We start from the raw sequence: 21,657 nt of genomic DNA on the forward strand, positions 1-21,657 counted from the left end.
CAGAAGCAGATGGAATAATTGACAAAACAATTGAAAAAAAAAATGAAGAAAACCCAGAAATTCTTTTGCATTTTCTAAGTGAAAATGTTTACCCTGCTAGATTGTTACTAAGTGACGAATTGTCAACTTGGAATTTTGTAGATTTTTACTATAGAAATTTTGTTTGCAATGCTCATTCATTTGCCTAGCTTGATTTAACAAAGGCAGGCATTTGTATTTCGCTCAAATAATGTTTTAATAAAACTTTATTTGTTTCATTTCACAAAAACTATCAATTCAACCAACTCTTAGGTGGTTACTCGGTCAACTGGGACCTTCGAGTATACGACTTAAAAGGTCTTGAATTCGATTTTTCACCCTTGTTAATAAAGGTGGTCACTGGAGAATTATCTAGTCGTTAACTTCAGAACCCTAGATGATTAGTTAAGATACACGCAAACTGTTCGGACACCCCCAATTACCCAAAAAAAAAAAAACATATGTTTTTGCAGCGTGGGCATCATCAATTAAAGAATTATATATATAACAACACATACTTTAATTTCTATTACGCAATTAATTTAGGTTGCAGTAGGCAGGTTTTTGCAAAAAGCATATGTTATTCTTTATTCAATAGTTAAAAAAATTATGTATTGGTGCTCGCCTGTAAATATTAAGCGGCAAACGGATTACAGCTAAAACTGTTAGGAGCAGTGGGAGATGGATGGAGAGACTTTGTTGTCGAAAACAGTTGCTGCCAACACTGCATGAAGTACCAACACCACTAAATGTAGCAACAAAGGATTAAAAGATGAGTTGATAATAGGAAAGCCAACGAAAGTACAGAACCGTTTTCTGTTTTCTGGAGATCAAATTTTTGCTGGACATATGCCATCTTTGGAGTCCTAATGCCCACTTCAAAATCTATTCATTCTCACGGGGATTAATAAATTAAGGCAGGAGTTTCCTATTATTTCCTAAGTGCTTATTTTAAATGTCTCAAAATTTGCATTGACAGATCCTTCATCTACCAATACGATTCCTGCCAGATTTCTTTTACAAACTGAGAAGCGGTATTTGAAGTTTTAATTACCTAGGAGGCTAGGACAATGACTGGAGGAGGATTTGCTACCCAAGGTGGCGGCCGGAGGTATGAGGGCCGTTTCACCCCCTTTGTCGTTATTACTTGTTTGGTTGCCGCCTTGGGCGGTCTCCTCTTTGGTTATGACCTTGGAATCTCAGGTTTGCACCAATTCCTGAAACTGGTCGAGTCTTTAAATATTATTTGTTTTCTTTTTCTTTGTCAGATTTTGAAAAACATGATGATATGGTGTTTAAAACTATTTAGGGGGAGTCACCTCAATGGAAATGTTCTTGAAGAAGTTCTTCCCATCGGTGTACCACAAACAGCATGATGAGACTATCCATGAAAGTCAGTACTGCAAGTTTGACAGCGAGATGCTTACACTGTTCACATCTTCCCTCTACCTTGCTGCTTTGGTAGCTTCCTTCTTTGCTTCAATAGTGACCAGAGTATTTGGTCGTAAAGTTTCCATGGTGTCTGGAGGCTTCGCCTTTCTTGTTGGAGCTATTCTTAATGGAGCTGCTTCAAACATCGCGATGCTAATCATTGGTCGTTTGCTGCTTGGTGTGGGCGTTGGATTTGCTAATCAGGTATTTTATCCATGTAAGTAATAGATAAAATCTCATTCTCTTTACTGATATCATTTAATAATTTCATCATTCGTCCACGGCAGTCTGTTCCAGTCTATCTATCTGAAATGGCGCCAGCAAAAGTTAGAGGAGCACTCAACATTGGTTTCCAGATGGCCATTACCATTGGTATTCTTGTAGCCAATCTTGTGAACTATGGCACAGCAAAAATTGATGGTGGATGGGGATGGAGAGTTTCATTAGCTCTTGCAGCTGTCCCAGCCGTGATGATGACTGTTGGGTCTGTATTCCTTCCTGATACTCCCAACTCCATCCTTGAGAGAGGCCAGCCAGATAGGGCAAGAGATATGTTAAAGAAAATTCGCGGCACCATTAATGTTGAAGAAGAGTTCCAGGATCTTCATGATGCTAGTGAAGCCGCAAAGAAGGTAGATCATCCATGGAGAAACATCTTGCAGCCAAGATATAGGCCTCAACTTGTTTGTTGCATTCTCATTCCATTCTTCCAACAGCTTACCGGTATCAACGTAATCATGTTCTATGCTCCAGTTCTCTTTAAAACCATAGGTTTTGGTGATGATGCTTCACTTATGTCTGCGGTTATTACCGGTATTGTCAATGTGGTTGCCACAATTGTTTCCATCTACTCAGTTGACAGGTTCGGAAGAAGAATTCTGTTCTTAGAAGGCGGCATTCAAATGATTATCTGCCAGGTACTTAATTCGTGCATCTCTGTAGACCTGCAACTCTTTACAGCTTAATCTTACTCATGAATTTTTGTTTTGCAGATTGCAGTTGGAGGGCTGATTGGGAAGAAATTCGGTGTGGACGGTACAGGGGTGCTGTCCAAATTCGATGCCGACTTCATCTTGTTCTTAATTTGTGCATATGTAGCAGCCTTTGCATGGTCCTGGGGACCGTTGGGTTGGCTGATTCCCAGTGAGATATGCCCTCTTGAGATTCGATCAGCAGGACAAGCCATAAACGTATCAGTTAACATGCTCTTCACCTTCATCATCGCTCAAGTGTTTCTAGCCATGCTTTGCCACATGAAATTCGGTCTCTTCTTCTTCTTTGCCGGCTTTGTGATTATCATGACTACATTCATTGCCTTCTTCATCCCTGAGACAAGGAACGTTCCGATAGAAGAGATGAACAGAGTGTGGAAGGCACACTGGTTCTGGGGAAAATATATCCCAGATGATGCTGTCATTGGACGCCTGTATGAGATGCAAGCTGAGCCCAAGGACCCTTACAACTTCAATCTGCAACAAACTCTGAGGCTGTAAAGACGGTTTCACTTATGAATAAGCACAACAATAATCAATACTGTATTTGTTTCTAAACTAAGTTCGTATGTACATCCTGCTATTCAAGTTAATGTTTTAAACTCTTCCTTGGAATAAGACGACATATCACCTTTTTTTTTTTTTTTTCAGTAAGTTCCCTAATTAAGTTCATGTTAATTTACTTCAATTCTATATACAGATACTTGTGAATGTTTTGTATTCAGTTCCCTATAGAGCAAACGACATGTTCCCACCCAAGGTTTGGCGAAATGGCAAGTTTCCAACCTTGGTTTCAAAGATTTCAGATCCCCCTTGCTTAAATTAACAGAAAATCGTTTAATATTATGGTCAAAGGGTAAAGTGGTCATCTTACTATATTAAAGCTGGTGGAGGCTAGTTGGGGTAATTTCACAGACACCTAGTGTGCACAGATGGGAAGGAGAATGGTGAATCATCGACAAAAGGAAAATCGTCTAGAAAATAAACCCAAACAGTACGGAAACACTCCTGAACAATCAACCACTCCAAAGAGATTACTAATTCACCCAATCAACTCCAAAAAAAGCTCCAATTTCAACCCAAACTCACAGAATCGTGCAAAAAACCCTAGGAAAGGTCGTCGACAATTGGGGAGCTAACTCGGTTGGGAATATTGAGGTTTTTGAAGAGAAGAGGCCGGTGAGAGATTAGATTTTGGTGGTGAGGTTTGGTCAGAAATGGAGGGACGGTTTCTCGAGCCACAAATTGGCTGAAATCCAGCAAGTCGACAGGGGTGGGGTGAGAGAGGTTTTGGTGTATAAGGCATGGGAAAGAGGATGGTGGCAGTGGGGAAAGCCACAATCATCGAAAAAATGACAGAAAAAGCAGGTGTGACATTTGCTAACGTGTGCCGCCTTCCGCTAAATGCGCCCTCTAATAATTTAGGGTTAAAAAAATAATTTATTAATTTGGGACTAAAAATCGTTAAGTATTGGTTTAAAGGTTGGAATATAGAATTTATGAAACTATGAGTAAAAACTTGCTATTTCGCCAAACCTAGGGTGAAAACATGTCTTTTACTGTCCCCTATACGATATCAATATGATGTTCCTTGAAAATAATGCAAGAGTAAAAATAAAATAATAAAGTCAATAAATAAGAGTAAATGGTAAGATAATATAAAAATTATTACTGCTAACTTATATAATAGCCCAAATTTTTAACTATTACCGCGCTGTGGTTTAAATTTTGCATAAGTCATATGCGAGTGATGTCTCAAAGCCAGAAAACTAGGAACTCAAAACAGCATTAACTAGAATGTCCTCTGTGTTAAAAGTGGATAAATAAGCATACAAGTCATGAAACCAAATCACATATCTATGGTACATCCATACGAGGTAGATGTTAATGTTCTAATGAAATTTCTCATGGTCCCTGATGTGGCACAATCTAGCTCTCACACTAATGAGATAATAAATAATATCGTTGATGTTTGATTTTGATATCAACAACTTGGCATGTGTAAAGTATTAAAAAGTTACATGTGAACAGATTATAGAAAGTGAGTAAAGTATTGTGATGACAGTTGCATGCAAGTACATAAAATAAAGTTGACAAGAGAGTTTTTATAGTAGTTTGAATGCTTATAAGTGACTCCTATATCCACTATAATTTTTATTTATAATTGTTCTTTTCTTGATTGTTACACAGGTTTATGACGGTTGCAATCCGATTTGTAATTACAAATATTTGTGTTCTAAGAAAATGTTAAGTCAGTCTTTTTCTAATAGTGTGTAAGTTGTATGTCTTTAACCTCTCTTTTGTGAGGGAAAGTTGTCTATTTATACCCGTTTTACTCAAGGTAATGAATGGTTTTTACAAGTGGTCTGATGGCGTGAAGATTCTTCCTACCTTTCCATTTGTTTAGAACTTTCATGTATATTCCTAAATTAAATGGGGTTTGGACAGATGTACGAACCAAATTCACCCTTCTACTAAATTTATTTTTCAGATGATTTGGATTTTAACAGATAATATTCTCATTATCTTCGGGTATGTGTCGAATTCTGGTGGGTGGAGAGATATGCTGAATCTTGATGGGTGGAGATGATGTTATTCGTGTGTCAGCCCCTATTTTTAAGCATAACAAATATAAATCAAAGTCTATCCTTCGGAACTTTACATTGAACTAGAATTCAAATCAGATCGTGGATAATTTGGTTTTGTATAGCTGAAAATTATACAGTTGAATACGTTATACGTACATGGACCCGACTCTATTACAAAATAAGGTACAAGAACCGGACGATCAGATATCAAGACCGTGTTTGGAAACTCACTCTGGGTAATCTCAGTTATGCAACTCACAGGTGAATTTGGGAGATGGGGATGATAGTTTAATTTTAGTTTGATGAACTAAAAGCAGTTGAAGAGAAGGTTAGTTTAGGAGTTGAAGTAACTGCACGAACTTGAAGTAGTGGGGTTCTGAAAACTTGCATGAACTACCAAAATTACTAAATGTAGCAACAAAGGATAACAGATGGCTTTCGACGAGTTGATATATAGGAAATCCAACCGAAGTACGAAACTGTTTTCTGTTTTCTGGGAAAAAAAAAAAACTGCTGGAAATATGCTATCTTTAGAGTCCTAATGCCCACTTCAAAATCTATATAAAAGCCACATGCTCACCAAGATTAATAAATCATAACAGGAGTTTTCCTATTATTTCCTAAGTGCTTATTTAAAATGTCTCAAACAAAATTGCATTGAAAGATCCTTTATCCACGACCAATACAGTTCGTGTCAACTTCCTTTTTATAAACTGAGAAGCTCTATTTGAAGTTTTAATTAAGTACGAAAATGGCTGGAGGAGGATTTGCTTCTCAAGGTGGCGGCAGGATTTATGAAGGCCGTATCACCCCCTTTGTCGTTATTACTTGTTTGGTTGCCGCCATGGGTGGTCTCCTCTTCGGTTATGATCTTGGAATCTCAGGTTGGCGCCGATTGTTGAAACCACTGGGGTCTTTATTTTTCTTTGTTTTCTTTTTCCTTTTTTTTTTTTTTTTCAGGTTTTGAAAAACATAATGATGTGGTGTTTAAAACTATGTAGGAGGAGTAACCTCTATGGAAATGTTCTTGAAGAAGTTCTTCCCATCGGTGTACCACAAACAGCATGATGAGACTATCCATGAAAGTCAGTACTGCAAGTTTGACAGCGAGATGCTTACAATGTTCACATCTTCCCTCTACCTTGCTGCTTTGGTAGCTTCCTTCTTTGCTTCAATAGTGACCAGAGTATTTGGTCGTAAAGTTTCCATGGTGTCTGGAGGCTTCGCCTTTCTTGTTGGAGCTATTCTTAATGGAGCTGCTTCAAACATCGTGATGCTAATCATTGGTCGTTTGTTGCTTGGTGTGGGCGTTGGATTTGCTAATCAGGTATTTTATCCATATAAGTAATAGATAAATTCTCATTCTCTTTACTGATCTTATTTAATAATTTCATCATTCGTCCATGGCAGTCTGTTCCAGTCTATCTATCTGAAATGGCACCAGCAAAAGTTAGAGGAGCACTCAACATTGGTTTCCAGATGGCCATTACCATTGGTATTCTTGTAGCCAATCTTGTGAACTATGGCACAGCAAAAATTGATGGTGGATGGGGATGGAGAGTTTCATTAGCTCTCGCAGCTGTCCCAGCCGTGATGATGACTGTTGGGTCTGTATTCCTTCCTGATACTCCCAACTCCATCCTTGAGAGAGGCCAGCCAGATAGGGCAAGAGATATGTTAAAGAAAATTCGCGGCACCAGTAATGTTGAAGAAGAGTTCCAGGATCTTTATGATGCTAGTGAAGCCGCAAAGAAGGTAGATCATCCATGGAGAAACATCTTGCAGCCAAGATATAGGCCTCAACTTGTTTGTTGCATCCTCATTCCATTCTTCCAACAGCTTACCGGTATCAATGTAATCATGTTCTATGCTCCAGTTCTCTTTAAAACCATAGGTTTTGGTGATGATGCGTCACTTATGTCTGCGGTTATTACCGGTATTGTCAATGTGGTTGCCACAATTGTTTCCATCTACTCAGTTGACAGGTTCGGAAGAAGAATTCTGTTCTTAGAAGGCGGCATTCAAATGATTATCTGCCAGGTACTTAATATGTGCATCTCTGTAAGACCTGCAACTCTTTACAGCTTAATCTTACTCATAAATTTTTGTTTTGCAGATTGCAGTTGGAGGGCTGATTGGGAAGAAATTCGGTGTGGATGGTACAGGGGTGCTGTCCAAATTCGATGCCGATTTCATCTTGTTCTTAATTTGTGTATATGTAGCAGCCTTTGCATGGTCCTGGGGACCGTTGGGTTGGCTGATTCCCAGTGAGATATGCCCTCTCGAGATTCGATCAGCAGGACAAGCCATAAACGTATCAGTTAACATGCTTTTCACCTTCATCATCGCTCAAGTGTTTCTGGCCATGCTTTGCCACATGAAATTCGGTCTCTTCTTCTTCTTTGCCGGCTTTGTGGTTATCATGACTATATTCATCGCCTTCTTCATCCCTGAGACGAGGAACGTTCCGATTGAAGAGATGAACAGAGTGTGGAAGGCACACTGGTTCTGGGCAAAGTATATCCCTGATGATGCTGTCATTGGAGGTGCCTATGAGATGCGAGCTGAGCCCAAGGACACGTGAAACATCAATCTACAACAACCTCAAGGCTGTACAAAGACGATTTCACTAGTGAATAATCACAACGATAATCAATACTGTATATATAAACATCCTGTTATTCAAGTTTATGTTTTGCGCTCTTCCTTGTAAGTCCTTATTATTAAGTTCTTGTTAATTAACTTCAATTCTATATATAATATCTTTTAGTAAATGTTTTGTATTCAGTCTCCCTGTACAAAATGATGTTCCTTGAAATTAATGCCAGAGTAAAAATGAGATAATAAAATTAATAAATAAAAAAAAATGATAATACATTTTCATATTAATAAAAAAGAATTAACTACTAGTCTACTACTGTTATCTTATCTAATTGGCCTCAACTTTTCATTGTTATCCCTGTGCTTTATTTAGCATGAGTCATTGCAATTGATGTCTCAACCCCAGAAAACCTGAGAACTCAAAAGAGAAATAAGAAGAATGTCCTCTGTATTAAATGTGGATAAATCAGCATACAAGTTATAAAACCAAATCATGTATCTTTTATACATCCATAAGAGGTAGCTGCTATGATGAAATTTCTCATGGTACCTGATATAACACTGTGTAGCTCAGACTAATGATATAATGAATAATAATTAAGAGAAGTCTGTCCTTCGGAACTTTACATTGAACTAGAACTCAACTCAGATCTGTGATAATTTAGTGTTTTATAGCTCAAAATTATACAATTGAATACATACATAGACCGGACTCTATTACAAAATATGTTACAAGAATATATTGAAGTATAGATTTACCCACATTTGATTTCACAGATGTCAGAATCTCAAAGAATGAGGATATATTTGCTTAGCAATGTGAGAGAGGACTATGCAACTGAGATTGACTCCAAGAGAGGATCAAGATACTCTTTGAGCTTTGCCTTTGTAATTGCACCTTCTCTCCTGCTTTCCGGAACTTCCTGCCCACTCTTGAAGAGAATCAAAGTTGGCAATCCATAAACTTTATACTGTTCAATTAGTTGAGGGTTCGCGTCATGATCAATCTTTACAACCATCAATCTGTCTCCATATTCCTAAACACAATCAAAAGAACTCCATTTCAAAAGCTGTCTCATGTATAGTAATACTATACTACCTTAAATGTATTACTGGCCAAATTTTTCATGATAAATTAATTATCAGTTCAATTGATGCCAATTGCCATCATCAAACAAAATTATTTCATCACTAGAAGACATAGTTCAGTCCGTATACAGAACAATCAAACTTGATAAAAACTCATAATTTATATCAGATCTCTTAATTGATAAGTACCAAAAATTAACATTAAGGACACCAAATAAAGATAGGCATGACATAAGCTACGAATTGCAAACCATTTGTCCGATAAATGACAAAATGAAAATTAAGATTAGAGTAAGTTTATTCTTCAATTTTCTAATGGCGCCAACTGTTTTCAGATAGGGGAACAGAATCCATGTCTTCTTCAACAGCACAGCTATACCAATCAGATACGGAGGCACTTTTATTCAATTGAAAGAACATTTTATTTGCAGCAGGTACACTTTTTAACGTTAAGCACATGAAGGGAAGTCTTCAGAGGCATCATTTTTTATTCCTAAAACATATTAACAAATCATTGAGCTTCAGTAGCAAGAGAACACAATCAATTAATTCCAAACAACTGAGATAATCCACACTTATAAGATATCCTCTGCAATCTCATAACTTCCCTTCATATACTACTAAAACTAGCTAGTAGTATAGGGCCTGGAAATCAATCTTGATATCTTGGGTGCAATTTCTAATTTGATATATCATTAATTACTATCTTTTTCTTTAAATTCTGAGAATCAGAAATAGAAAAAATTCACGTATCTGGGTTGCCTCCAAAATTTTTTTATCAATTAGAAATTGAATGCCAAAACTATTTGGCACTAGGTGCAAATTTTGAATAACATATGCTCTGGAGTGGTCTACAAGTTTCCAGTTCAAATATCAACCACAGCAACAACAAAACGACTACTAAAAGGCTGAAAGGTGCTCTTCTATAACCCATATATTACTGTAAAACAACAACCTAATTAATTACAAGCACAACTTGAATCTTAGCTTCCACAGTCCTTTGCCCAAGCATCATTTCTGGGTATCTAAAGCAAATATGCACCTGAAAAATGACTATAATCCCTTTCTTATGGGATGGAAGGGTTTCAAATGAATGATTTGCAAATAAGCTCAATTAGCCTAGCATCATTTCTGGGTCAAAAATTCATTATCTTCATCTTCATCCTAGAAAAAAAAAAAAGGTCTTGAATCCCCTCTAGCTCTACGACTATAATTGCTGTTTAACTGCTGAAACATCCCTTCAATAAAAACTTGAAATGCAATGAAAAAATATGTTAAAACATACCAGGTGAGAAATTCTCAAATTCAATAAATTTTTTTGTTGGTTTCACTTGACGAAAAAGAAAAGAATGAATATGTATCCAATCTCAACCATTCTCAGTGAAAGTTCGGATGTACGAACATTTTATGTGTTTTTTTTTTATTATCTTCGGTATGTGTCGAATTCTGGTGGGTGGAGAGATATGCGAATCTTGATGGGTAGGGATGATGTTATTCGTGTGTCAGCCCCTATTTTTAGCATACAAATATAAATCAAGTCTATCCTTCGGAACTTTATTGACTAGAATTCAAATCAGATCGTGGATAATTTGGTTTTGTATAGCTGAAAATTATACAATTGAATACGTTATACGTACATGGACCCGACTCTTTACAAATAAGGTACAAGAACCGACGATCAGTATCAGACCGTTTTGGAAACTCACTCTGGGTAATCTCAGTTATGCCACTCACAGGTGAATTTGGGAATGAGGATGATAGTTTAATTTTAGTTTGATGAACTAAAGCAGTTGAAGAGAAGATTAGTTTAGGAGTTGAAGTAACTGCACGAACTTGAAGTAGTGGGGTTCTAAAACTTGCATGAACTACCAACATTACTAAATGTAGCACACAGGTAAAAGATGGCTTTCGACGAGTTGATATAGGAAATCAACCGAAGTACGAAACTGTTTTCTGTTTTCTGGGAAAAACAAAAAAAACTGCTGGAAATATGCTATCTTTAGAGTCCTAATGCCCACTTCAAAATCTATATAAAAGCCACATTCTCACCAAGATTAATAAATCATAACAGGAGTTTTCCTATTATTTCCTAATGCTTATTTAAAATGTCTCAAACAAAATTGCATTGAAAGATCCTTTATCCACGACCTACAGTTCCTGTCAACTTTTTTTTATAAACTGAGAACTCTATTTGAAGTTTTAATTACGTACGAAAATGGCTGGAGGAGGATTTGCTTCTCAAGGCGGCGGCAGGATTTATGAAGGCCGTATCACCCCCTTTGTCGTTATACTTGTTTGGTTGCTGCACGGGTGGTCTCCTCTTCGTTTATGATCTTGGAATCTCAGGTTGGCGCCGATTGTTGAAAGCACCGGAGTCTTTATTTTTCTTTGTTTTCTTTTCCTTTTTTTTTTTTTTTTTTTTTTTTTTTTTTAAGGTTTTGAAAAACATAATGATGTGGTGTTTAAAACTATGTAGGAGGAGTAACCTCTATGGAAAGTTCTTGAAGAATTTCTTCCCATCGGTGTACCACAAACAGCATGATGAGACTATCCATGAAAGTCAGTACTGCAAGTTTGACAGCGAGATGCTTACAATGTTCACATCTTCCCTCTACCTTGCTGCTTTGGTAGCTCCTTCTTTGCTCTCATAGTGACCAGATTATTTGGTCGTAAAGTTTCCATGTGTCTGGAGGCTTCGCCTTTCTTGTTGGAGCTATTCTTAATGGAGCTGCTTCAAACATCGCGATGCTAATCATTGGTCGTTTGCTGCTTGGTGTGGGCGTTGGATTTGCTAATCAGGTATTTTATAAGTAATAGATAAACTCATTCTCTTTACTGATATTATTTAATAATTTCATCATTCGTCCACGGCAGTCTGTTCCAGTCTATCTATCTGAAATGGCACCAGCAAAAGTTAGAGGGCACTCAACATTGGTTTCCAGATGGCCATTACCATTGGTATTCTTGTACCCAATCTTGTGAACTATGGCACAGTAAAATTGATGTGGGATGGGGATGGAGATTTCATTAGCTCTCGCAGCTGTCCCAGCCGTGATGATGACTGTTGGGTCTGTATTCCTTCCTGATACTCCCAACCCATCCTTGAGAGAGGCCAGCCAGATAGGGCAAGAGATATGTTGAAGAAAATTCCCGGCACCAGTAATGTTGAAGAAGATTTCCAGGATCTTTATGATGCTAGTGAAGCCGCAAAGAAGGTAGATCATCCTGGAGAAACATCTTGCAGCCAAGATATAGGCCTCAACTTGTTTGTTGCATCCTCATTCCATTCTTCCAACATTTACCGGTATCAATGTAATCATGTTCTATCTCCAGTTCTCTTAAAAACCATAGGTTTTGGGTGTGATGCGTCACTTATGTCTGCGGTTATTACCGGTATTGTCAAGTGGGTTGCCACAATTGTTTCCATCTACCTCAGTTGACAGGTTCGGAAGAAGAATTCTGTTCTTAGAAGGCGGCATTCAAATGATTATCTGCCAGGTACTTAATATGTGCATCTCTGTAAGACCTGCAACTCTTTACAGCTTAATCTTACTCATAATTTTTGTTTTGCAGATTGCAGTTGGAGGGCTGATTGGGAAGAAATTCGGTGTGGATGGTACAGGGGTGCTGTCCAAATTCGATGCCGATTCATCTTGTTCTTAATTTGTGTATATGTAGCAGCCTTTGCATGGTCCTGGGGCCCGTTGGGTTGGCTGATTCCCAGTGAGATATGCCCTCTCGAGATTCGATCAGCAGGCCAAGCCATAAACGTTCAGTTAACATGCTTTTCACCTTCATCATCGCTCAAGTGTTTCTGGCCTGCTTTGCCACATGAAATTCGGTCTCTTCTTCTTCTTTGCCGGCTTTGTGGTTATCATGACTATATTCATCGCCTTCTTCATCCCTGAGACGAGGAACGTTCCGATTGAAGAGATGAACAGAGTGTGGAAGGCACACTGGTTCTGGGCAAAGTATATCCCTGATGATGCTGTCATTGAGGTGCCTACGAATCGAGCTGAGCCAAGGACACTGAAACATCAATCTACACAACCTCAATGTGCTGACAAATGACGGTACAGGGGTGCTGTCCAAATTCGATGCCGACTTCATCTTGTTCTTAATTTGTGCATATGTAGCAGCCTTTGCATGGTCCTGGGGACCGTTGGGTTGGCTGATTCCCAGTGAGATATGCCCTCTTGAGATTCGATCAGCAGGACAAGCCATAAACGTATCAGTTAACATGCTCTTCACCTTCATCATCGCTCAAGTGTTTCTAGCCATGCTTTGCCACATGAAATTCGGTCTCTTCTTCTTCTTTGCCGGCTTTGTGATTATCATGACTACATTCATTGCCTTCTTCATCCCTGAGACAAGGAACGTTCCGATAGAAGAGATGAACAGAGTGTGGAAGGCACACTGGTTCTGGGGAAAATATATCCCAGATGATGCTGTCATTGGACGCCTGTATGAGATGCAAGCTGAGCCCAAGGACCCTTACAACTTCAATCTGCAACAAACTCTGAGGCTGTAAAGACGGTTTCACTTATGAATAAGCACAACAATAATCAATACTGTATTTGTTTCTAAACTAAGTTCGTATGTACATCCTGCTATTCAAGTTAATGTTTTAAACTCTTCCTTGGAATAAGACGACATATCACCTTTTTTTTTTTTTTTTCAGTAAGTTCCTTAATTAAGTTCTTGTTAATTTACTTCAATTCTATATACAGATACTTGTGAATGTTTTGCATTCAGTTCCCTATAGAGCAAACGACATGCTCCCACCCAAGGTTTGGCGAAATGGTAAGTTTCCACCCTTGGTTTCAAAGATTTCAAATCCCCCTTACTTAAATTAACAGAAAATCTTTTAATGTTATGGTCAAAGGGTAAAGTGGTCATCTTACTATATTAAAGCTGGTGGAGGCTAGCTAGGGTAATTTCATAGACACCTAGTGTGCACAGATGGGAAAGAGAATGGTGAATCATCGACAAATGGAAAATCGTCTAGAAAATAAACCCAAACAATACGGAAACACTCTCGAACAATCAATCACTCCAAAGAGATTACTAATTCACCCAATCAACTCCAAAAAAAAAGCTCCAAATTCAACCCAAACTCACAAAATCGTGCAAGAAACCCTAGGAAAGGTCGTCGACAATTGGGGAGCTAACTCGGTCGGGAATGTTGAGGTTTTTGAAGAGGAGAGGCCGATGAGAGATTAGATTTTGGTGGTGAGGTTTGGTCATAAATGGAAGGACGGTTTCTCAAGCCACAAATTGACTGAAATCCAGCAAGTCAATGGGGGTGAGGTGAGAGAGGCTTTGGTGTATGAGGCATGGGAAAGAGGATGGTGGTAGTGAGGAAAGCCACAATCGTCGGAAAATGACAAAAAAAGCAGGTGTGACATTTGCTAACGTGTGCCGCCTCCCGCTAAATGCGCCCTCTAATAATTTAGGGTTAAAAAAATAATTTATTGATTTGGGGCTAAAAATCATTAAGTATTGGTTTAAAGGTTGGAATATAGAATTTATGAAACTATGAGTTAAAACTTGCTATTTCGCCAAACCTAGGGTGAAAACATGTCTTTTACTCGTCCCCTATACAATATCAATATGATGTTCCTTGAAAATAATGCAAGAGTAAAAATAAAATAACAAGGTCAATAAATAAGAGTAAATGGTAAGATAATATAAAAATTATTACTGCCAACTTATATAATAGTCCAAATTTTTAACTATTACCGGGCTGTGGTTTAAATTTTGCAGAAGCCATATGCAAATGATGTCTCAAAGCCAGAAAACTAGGTAATCAAAACAGCATTAACTAGAATGTCCTCTGTGTTAAAAGTGGATAAATCAATATACAAGTCATAAAACCAAATCACATATCTATTGTACATCCATACGAGGCAGATGTTAATGTTCTAATGAAATTTCTCATGGTCCCATGTGGCACAGTCTAGCTCTCATACTAATGAGATAATGAATAATATCGTTGATGCTTGATTTTGATATCAACAACTTGACATGTGTAAAGTGTTAAAAAGTTAGACGTAAACAGATTATAGAAAGTAAATAAAGTATTGTGATGACAGTTGCATGCAAGTACATAAAATAAAGTTGATAAGAGAGTTTTTATAGTAGTTTCAATGCTTATAAGCGACTCCTACATCCATTATAATTTTTATTTATAATTGTTCTTTTCTTGATTGTTACACAGGTTTATGAGGGTTGCAATCCGATTTGCAATTACAAATGTTTGTGTTCTAAGAAAATGTTAAGTCAATCTCTTTCTAATAGTGTATTTGCTATTTATTTTGTGTAAGTTGTGTGTCTTTAACCTCTCTTTTCTAAGGGAAAGTTGTCTATTTATACCCGTTTTACTCAAGGTAATAAATGGTTTTTGCATGTGGTCTGATGACGTGAAGATTCTTCGTACGTTTCCATTTGTTTAGAACTTTCATATATATTTCTAAATTAAATGGGGTTTGGACAGGTGTAAAAACCAAATTCACCCTTCTACTAAATTTATTTTTCAGATGATTTGGATTTTAACGGCTAATATTCTCATTATCTTCGGGTATGTGTCGAATTCTGGTGGGTGGAGAGATATGCTGAATCTTGATGGGTAGGGATGATGTTATTCGTGTGTCAGCCCCTATTTTTAAGCATAACAAATATAAATCAAAGTCTATCCTTCGGAACTTTACATTGAACTAGAATTCAAATCAGATCGTGGATAATTTGGTTTTGTATAGCTGAAAATTATACAATTGAATACGTTATACGTACATGGACCCGACTCTGTTACAAAATAAGGTACAAGAACCGGACGATCAGATATCAAGACCGTGTTTGGAAACTCACTCTGGGTAATCTCAGTTATGCCACTCACAGGTGAATTTGGGAGATGAGGATGATAGTTTAATTTTAGTTTGATGAACTAAAAGCAGTTGAAGAGAAGATTAGTTTAGGAGTTGAAGTAACTGCACGAACTTGAAGTAGTGGGGTTCTGAAAACTTGCATGAACTACCAACATTACTAAATGTAGCAACAAAGGATAAAAGATGGCTTTCGACGAGTTGATATATAGGAAATCAAACCGAAGTACGAAACTGTTTTCTGTTTTCTGGGAAAAACAAAAAAAACTGCTGGAAATATGCTATCTTTAGAGTCCTAATGCCCACTTCAAAATCTATATAAAAGCCACATTCTCACCAAGATTAATAAATCATAACAGGAGTTTTCCTATTATTTCCTAAATGCTTATTTAAAATGTCTCAAACAAAATTGCATTGAAAGATCCTTTATCCACGACCAATACAGTTCCTGTCAACTTTCTTTTTATAAACTGAGAAGCTCTATTTGAAGTTTTAATTACGTACGAAAATGGCTGGAGGAGGATTTGCTTCTCAAGGCGGCGGCAGGATTTATGAAGGGCTATCACCCCCTTGTCGTTATTACTTGTTTGGTTGCTGCCATGGGTGGTCTCCTCTCGTTATGATCTTGGAATCTCAGGTTGGCGCCGATTGTTGAAAGCACGGGTCTTTATTTTCTTTGTTTTCTTTCTTTTTTTTTTTTTTTTTTTTTTTTTTTTTTTTTAAGGTTTTGAAAAACAATGATGTGGTGTTTAAAACTATGTAGGAGGAGTAACCTCTATGGAAATGTTCTTGAAGAAGTTCTTCCCATCGGTGTACCACAAACACATATGAGACTATCCATGAAAGTCAGTACTGCAAGTTTGACAGCGAGATGCTTACAATGTTCACATCTTCCTCTACTCTTGCTGCTTTGGTAGCTTCCTTCTTTGCTTCAATAGTGACCAGAGTATTGGTCGTAAAGTTTCCATGGTGTCTGGAGGCTTCGCCTTTCTTGTTGGAGCTATTCTTAATGGAGCTGCTTCAAACTCGCGATGCTAATCATTGGTCGTTTCTGCTTGGTGTGGGCGTTGGATTTGCTAATCAGGTATTTTATAAGTAATAGATAAATCTCATTCTCTTTACTGATATTATTTAATAATTTCATCATTCGTCCACGCAGTCTGTTCCAGTCTATCTATCTAAATGGCACCAGCAAAAGTTAGAGGAGCACTCAACATTGGTTTCCAGATGGCCATTACCATTGGTATTCTTGTAGCAAATCTTGTGAACTATGGCACAGTAAAAATTGTGGTGGATGGGATGGAGAGTTTCATTAGCTCTCGCAGCTGTCCCAGCCGTGATGATGACTGTTGGGTCTGTATTCCTTCCTGATACTCCAACCTCCATCCTTGAGAGAGGCCAGCCAGATAGGGCAAGAGATATGTTGAAGAAATTCGCGGCACCAGTAATGTTGAAGAAGAGTTCCAGGATCTTTATGATGCTGTGAAGCCGCAAAGAAGGTAGATCATCCATGGAGAAACATCTTGCAGCCAAGATATAGGCCTCAACTGTTTGTTGCATCTCATTCCATTCTTCCAACAGCTTACCGGTATCAATGTAATCATGTTTCTATGCTCCAGTTCCTTTAAAACCATAGGTTTTGGTGATGATGCGTCACTTATGTCTGCGGTTATTACCGGTATTGTCAATGTGGTTGCCACAATTGTTTCCATCTACTCAGTTGACAGGTTCGGAAGAAGAATTCTGTTCTTAGAAGGCGCATTCAAATGATTATCTGCCAGGTACTTAATATGTGCATCTCTGTAAGACCTGCAACTCTTTACAGCTTAATCTTACTCATAAATTTTGTTTTGCAGATTGCAGTTGGAGGGCTGATTGGAAGAAATTCGGTGTGGATGGTACAGGGGTGCTGTCCAAATTCGATGCCGATTTCATCTTGTTCTTATTGTGTATATGTACAGCCTTTGCATGGTCCTGGGGACCGTTGGGTTGGCTGATTCCCAGTGAGATATGCCCTCTCGAGATTCGATCAGCAGGCCAAGCCATAAACGTATCAGTTAACATGCTTTTCACCTTCATCATCGCTCAAGTGTTTGGCCATGCTTTGCCACGAAATTCGGTCTCTTCTTCTTCTTTGCGCTTTGTGGTTACATGACTATATTCATCGCCTTCTTCATCCCTGAACGAGGAACGTTCCGATTGAAGAGATGAACAGAGTGTGGAAGCACCACTGGTTCTGGCAAAGTATATCCCTGATGAGCTGTCATTGGAGGTGCCTACGAATGCGAGCTGAGCCCAAGGACACGTGAAACATCAATCTACAACAACCTCAAGGCTGTACAAAGACGATTTCACTAGTGAATAATCACAACGATAACAATACTGTATATATAAACATCCTGTTATTCAAGTTTATGTTTTGCCTCTTCCTTGTAAGTCCTTATTATTAAGTTCTTGTTAATTACTTCAATTCTATATATAATATCTTTTAGTAAATGTTTTGTATTCAGTCTCCCTGTACAAATGATGTTCCTTGAAATAATGCCAGAGTAAAAATGAGATAATAAAATTAATAAATAAAAAATAATGATAAACATTTTCATATTAATAAAAAGAATTACTATACTACTGTTATCTTATATAATTGGCCTCAACTTTTCACTGTTATCCCTGTGCTTTATTTAGCATGAGTCATTGCAATTGATGTCTCAACCCCAGAAACCTGAGAACTCAAAAGAGAAATAGAAGAATGTCCTCTGTATTAATGTGGATAAATCAGCATACAAGTTATAAACCAAATCATGTATCTTTACATCCATAAGAGGTGCTGCTATGATAAATTTCTCATGGTACCTGAGTAAACACTGTGTAGCTCAGACTAATGATTTTATGAATATAATTAAGAGAAGTCTGTCCTTCGGAACTTTACATTGAACTAAACTCAACTCAGATCTGTGATAATTTAGTGTTTTATAGCTCAAATTATACAATTGAATACATACATAGACCGGACTCTATTACAAAAATGTTACAAGAATAATTGAAGTAGAGATTTACCCACATTTGATTTCACAGATGTCAGAATCTCAAAGATGAGGATATATTTGCTTAGCAATGTGAAAGAGGACTATGCAACTGAGATTGACTCCAAGAGAGGATCAAGATACTCTTTGAGCTTTGCCTTGTAATTGCACCTTCTCTCCTGCTTTCCGGAACTTCCTGCCCACTCTTGAAGAGAATCAAAGTTGGCATCCATAAACTTATACTGTTCAATTAGTCGAGGGCTCGCATCAGATCAATCTTTACAACCATCAATCTGTCTCCATATTCCTAAACACAATCAAAAGAACTCCATTTCAAAAGCTGTCTCATGTATAGTATACTATACACCTTAAATGTATTACTGGCCAAATTTTTCATGATAAATTAATTATCAGTTCAATTGTGCCAATTGCCATCATCAAAGTAGAAGACATAGTTCAGTCCGTATACAGAACAATCAAACATGATAAAAACTCATAATTTATATCAGATCTCTTAATTGATAAGTACCAAAATTAACATTAAGGACACCAAATAAAGATAGGCATGACATAGCTACGAATTGCAAACCATTTGTCCAATAAATGACAAATGAAAATAATAATTAGAGTAATTTATTCTTCAATTTTCTAATGGCGCCAACAGTTTTCAGATAGGGAACAGAATCCATGTCTCTCAACAGCACAGCTATACCAATCAGATACGGAGGCACTTTTATTCAATTGAAAGAACATTTTTTTGCAGCAGGTACACTTTTTAACTAAGCACATGAAGGGAGTCTTCAGAGGCATCATTTTTTATTCCTAAAACATATTAACAAATCATTGAGCTTCAGTAGCAAGAGAACACAATCAATTAATCCAACAACTGAGATAATCCACACTTATAAGATATCCTCTGCAATCTCATAACTTCCTTTCATATACTACTAAAACTAGCTAGTAGTATAGGGCCTGGAAATCAATCTTGATATCTTGGGTGCAATTTCTAATTGATATATCATTAATACTATCTTTTTCTTTAAATTCTGAGAATCAGAAATAGAAAAAATTCACGTATCTGGTTGCCTCCAAAATTTTTTATCAATTAGAAATGAATGCCAAAACTATTTGGCACTAGGTGCAAATTTTGAATAACATATGCTCGGGAGTGTCTACAAGTTCCAGTTCAAATATCAACCACAGCAACAACAAAACGACTACTAAAAGGCTGAAAGGTGCTCTTCTATAACCCATATATTACTGTAAAACAACAACCTAATTAATTACAAGCACAACTTGAATCTTAGCTTCCCATCCTTTGCCCAAGCATCATTCTGGGTATCTAAAGCAAATATGCACCTGAAAAATGACTATAATCCCTTTCTGATGGGATGGAAGGGTTTCAAATGAATGATTTGCAAATGCTCAATTAGCCTAGCATCATTTCTGGTCAAAAATTCATTATCTTCATCTTCATACTAGAAAAAAAAAATGGTCTTGAATCCCCTCTACTCTACGACTATAATTGCTGTTTACTGCTGAAACATCCCTTCAATAAAAACTTGAAAGCAATGAAAAAATATGTTAAACATACCGGTGAGAAATTCAATAAATTTTTTTGTTGTTTCACAGACAAAAGAAAAGAATGAATATGTATCCAATCTCAACCATTCTCAGTGAAAGTTCGGATGTACGAACATTTTATGTGTTTTTTTTTTTTCCTCAACGGCCTCACACCTATTTTTTCTATCATTTAAGGATCACATATCTGAAATTACCACTAACCAAAAAAAAAAAATCTTAATCAAACACCTCGCATACGCATACCTACCAGAGATAATATAAAGAAAGAATATCTACCTGAGCGACCCATTGGATGGCGGGAGCAATCAAGCGGCAGGGACCGCACCAGTTGGCCACGAACTCAACTAGAACCGGACGATCAGACTTCAAGACCGTGTTTGGAAACTCACTCTGGGATATCTCCGTTATGCCACCAGAAGCAGCGCAGGTGAATTTGGGAGATGTGGAAGATAGTTTAATTTTAGTTTGAGAGGTAAAAAAGTGGTGAGTAGTATCGTTTGATGAAGTGAAAGCAATTGAAGAGAAGTTCAGTTTAGAAGTTGAAGTAACTGCACGAACTGGAAGTAGTGGGGTTCTGAACAACAGAGTGGAATTGGAGAGGAGGGTATCCATGGAGATACAGAAAGGGGGCGAGTAGGATTGAACAAGTTTTACGTGTGTTTTACTGTTTTGTGATTTGATTTAAAGAGGGACATCTTCGTTAATTCGTAGCCACAGCAAATGAAAGGCCATGTTTTCTGATCACCTGAGATACCATGCGACGTTTTTGACTTTTTGTTAATGGGTTTATGATATTGGGCCGACCTGTCCTAGGTCCGACCATTTGCATTCAAAGGGCAAAATAAATGTTTATAGTTTTGGGTGCGCTTTGAACTTTCTGAAAGCTTCTCATTCCATGGTGTTTCATTTCTTTTTCCACTATCCTATCCTATTATCCTATTCAAATGGTCATTTGTTTTAATATTCTCAATTCTCTTCAAAATCTAATCATATTCTATTCAACTCAAAACATTAACAATTATCTTTCTCAATAAAAGTTTTAAAATTAATAAAAACACCCACATCCATCCAAGCCACTATCACCCGTCAACAACCACCGCCGCTACCACCGTAACAACGCACAACTAGCTGAATTTAACTGACCATACATCGATCTGTCCATTTTCGGCCAGATCCACCATAGATCCGACCAGAAACGATCAGATCTACAGCCAAAGATCTGGCCATTGACGATGGTCATATCTTGGTCGTCATCAATAACCAAACGATAACTAAATCTATGGTCGTAGATCTGGCAGAAAAAGGCCAGATCGGCACACAAATTGCCAAATCCAACCGATCGTGCACCATTCCGACAAATTCTAACCACCTTCCGACGGTGGTGGCCGGCTGTCAACAATATGTGGGTGAGTGGAGGTGTTTTGTCAATTTATAAATTTTTATTATGGGA

General features: G+C 37.5%; 3 protein-coding genes and 2 pseudogenes across 3 annotated transcripts; 4 read left to right on the top strand and 1 right to left on the bottom strand.

Annotated features, from left to right (window-relative positions):
• Window positions 1-1,088: 1,088 nt before the first annotated feature.
• On the top strand, window positions 1,089-2,942 carry LOC116130759 (sugar transport protein 10-like). Its single transcript, XM_031416461.1, has 4 exons — window positions 1,089-1,221; window positions 1,328-1,653; window positions 1,737-2,366; window positions 2,442-2,942. Exons 1-4 carry the CDS (start codon window positions 1,089-1,091, stop codon window positions 2,940-2,942), a joined length of 1,590 nt encoding a protein of 529 aa, XP_031272321.1.
• A 2,838-nt stretch (window positions 2,943-5,780) lies between these two features.
• Window positions 5,781-7,613, top strand: LOC116130760 (sugar transport protein 10-like). The gene is made up of 4 exons (XM_031416462.1): window positions 5,781-5,913; window positions 6,031-6,356; window positions 6,440-7,069; window positions 7,146-7,613. The coding sequence occupies exons 1-4, from the start codon at window positions 5,781-5,783 to the stop codon at window positions 7,611-7,613; spliced, it is 1,557 nt and encodes a 518-aa protein (XP_031272322.1).
• A 583-nt stretch (window positions 7,614-8,196) lies between these two features.
• On the bottom strand, window positions 8,197-20,941 carry LOC116130823 (thioredoxin X, chloroplastic). The gene is made up of 2 exons (XM_031416502.1): window positions 20,484-20,941; window positions 8,197-8,667 (listed from the first exon to the last, which is right to left on the bottom strand). Exons 1-2 carry the CDS (start codon window positions 20,817-20,819, stop codon window positions 8,461-8,463), a joined length of 543 nt encoding a protein of 180 aa, XP_031272362.1. The 5' UTR covers window positions 20,820-20,941; the 3' UTR covers window positions 8,197-8,460.
• On the top strand, window positions 10,935-13,250 carry LOC116130740 (annotated as a pseudogene).
• Window positions 16,109-17,909, top strand: LOC116130741 (annotated as a pseudogene).
• Window positions 20,942-21,657: the final 716 nt, after the last annotated feature.

The sequence above is a fragment of the Pistacia vera genome, unplaced genomic scaffold (genome assembly GCF_008641045.1).
Source record: "Pistacia vera cultivar Batoury unplaced genomic scaffold, PisVer_v2 Contig225, whole genome shotgun sequence".
NCBI classification, from domain to species: Eukaryota; Viridiplantae; Streptophyta; class Magnoliopsida; order Sapindales; family Anacardiaceae; genus Pistacia; species Pistacia vera.